Source organism: Chiloscyllium plagiosum, chromosome 18, assembly GCF_004010195.1.
Source record: "Chiloscyllium plagiosum isolate BGI_BamShark_2017 chromosome 18, ASM401019v2, whole genome shotgun sequence".
Taxonomy (NCBI): Eukaryota; Metazoa; Chordata; class Chondrichthyes; order Orectolobiformes; family Hemiscylliidae; genus Chiloscyllium; species Chiloscyllium plagiosum.
Genome location: NC_057727.1, coordinates 2,220,792 through 2,222,859, shown reverse-complemented (window position 1 = coordinate 2,222,859; position 2,068 = coordinate 2,220,792). Strand labels below are relative to the sequence as shown.

General features: G+C 48.5%; 1 protein-coding gene across 2 annotated transcripts in view; it reads right to left on the bottom strand.

Moving 5' to 3' along the window:
• Positions 1–2,068, bottom strand: part of LOC122558789 (sodium- and chloride-dependent taurine transporter-like) — a 41,908-nt gene that overhangs the window by 11,092 nt on the left and 28,748 nt on the right. For both annotated transcript variants that reach the window (XM_043707565.1, XM_043707566.1), the window contains exon 4: positions 91–225. In XM_043707565.1, the coding sequence (XP_043563500.1) occupies positions 91–225 (135 nt within the window). The remainder of the gene's footprint in view (positions 1–90; positions 226–2,068) is intronic.

Here is a 2,068-nt window from a genome sequence, read left to right as displayed (position 1 = left end):
CCTCCCTCCTCCCCCTCCCCACGACCCTCACTCTCCCCCACACCCCCCTGAAAGAGAGGGGGGGGGGTGATGTTGAGTGTTGGCACTTACCAGAGAAGATGGGACAGAGTTTCTCCCAACAGGTGATGCCCCCTTGGGATGTGTACTGACCAAGTGCTACCTCCAGGAAGAACACAGGCAGACCTCCACCGATCAGGAAGATAAAGTATGGGATGAGAAAAGCACCTGAATAGAGAAAACACAGAGAATCAAAGAAACTCACCGGGAGAAACCAAAAACCTATCCTTTTTGTTCAATCCCCAACCAAGCCCACCTCCAGAATTCCTCAGTGGTTACTATCACTACCCTGTCCCCAATAGGAGCTAGCTGGACGTGGGTCTCACTGGCTGGGCCCAGTATTTATTACCCGTCCCCAGTTGCCCCTTGAGAAGTTGGGGGTGAGCTGCCTCCTTAGTCCATGTTTTGTATCCGTTGAGCGGCCGTAGAGACAGTCAGACCCCAGTTTTGAGGGGAGACTTAATGGAACAGTCCCAGAGATAGAGCCATAAAAAGCTACAGCATAAAAAAAGATCCTTTGGCCCATTGCACTTATGCTAGTCAAAAGCAGTGGGATGGCACGTTGGCTCAGTGGTTAGCACTGCTGCCTCACAGGACCTGGGTTCGATTCCTGGGTGATGGTCTGTGTGGAGTTTGCACATCCTCCCCGTGTCTGCGTGGGTTTCCTCCCACAATCTAAAGATGTGCAGGTTCGGGTGAATTGGCCGTGCTAAGTTACCCATAGTGTTAGGTGCATTAGTCAGAAGGAAATGGGTCTGGGTGGGTTACTCTTTGGAGGGTCAGTATGCACTGGTTGGGAATCTAATGTAAATTCTCAGATAACATCCCCTTTCCCTTTTGGTTTGTAACAATCATTCCAAATCACAAGGTAGCCATCAGTGGCCAAGTTAACACGTTATCTGATTGAACCTTAAAATTAACTCTCAGGACATGAACAAGCGATATTATTTGAGATCTTTTAATTTCAAAGGGCAAATTTAATTTTTTGCTGTGACAATGGAGTCCTACAGGAGGCGCAGTTCCTGCATGTTTGGTTGGCGTTACTTGAAACCTATCCTCCAATCCTACAGAGAAAACAGTGGGTGGATGTCAAAGTCTATGCTTCCTCCAGTCCTACAGGGGGCACTATTTATTGGGGGGGGGTCAAGCTCATGTTGTCTCCAGTCCTACAGGGGGCGCACGTGGCTCAATTAGTTCTTTATTCTTCAGGCTGACTTGAATTGAAAACTTTGCTGTTGAGTGGGAACTGAGATCTGGAGACCTCTCAGGGTCAGCAGTTAAAATCTAAGAAAAGCCATCACACCATTCCAGAGACTCTGCAATTAAATTGCTGTCTGATTTGGTCACCGTTCACAGGAGATGGGCCGACTCCGCGAGATCTCACACAGTTAAACGACCGAATCTCACACAAGAACCATCACCTTATAGAGGGGCATGGATAGGATAAATAGACAAAGTCTTTTCCCTGGGGTGGGGGAGTCCAGCCAGAGGAAGTGGTGGAGGCTGGTACAATTACAACATTTAAAAGGCATTTGGATGGGTATATGAATAGGAAGGGTTTGGAGGGATATGGGCCGGGTGCTGGCAGGTGGGACTAGATTGGGTTGGGATATCTGGTCAGCCTGGACGGGTTGGACTGAAGGGTCTGTTTCGGTGCGGTAACTCTGTAACCTCCCATCGCTCACTGCTGCTCCCTTATGAGGTTGGCTTCAAAGAGGGAGGGGAAATAACAGGGACTTTTTTTTTGGAAAATATTTTTAAAACACAGCTTGCTGCTGACAACACAATCTTGAAACTCTTCTCGCTGGCGCCAATAATTTTGTGTCTTAGCCACATCACTGATACCAACCGAGCAACGTCGCCCAGCCCACACACACACTTACACAGACAGAGACACACACACACAGACACACACTCACACACACACAGACACACAAACACTCACACAGACAGAAACACACACACTCACACAGACAGAGACACTCACACAGACACACACAGAGACACAGAC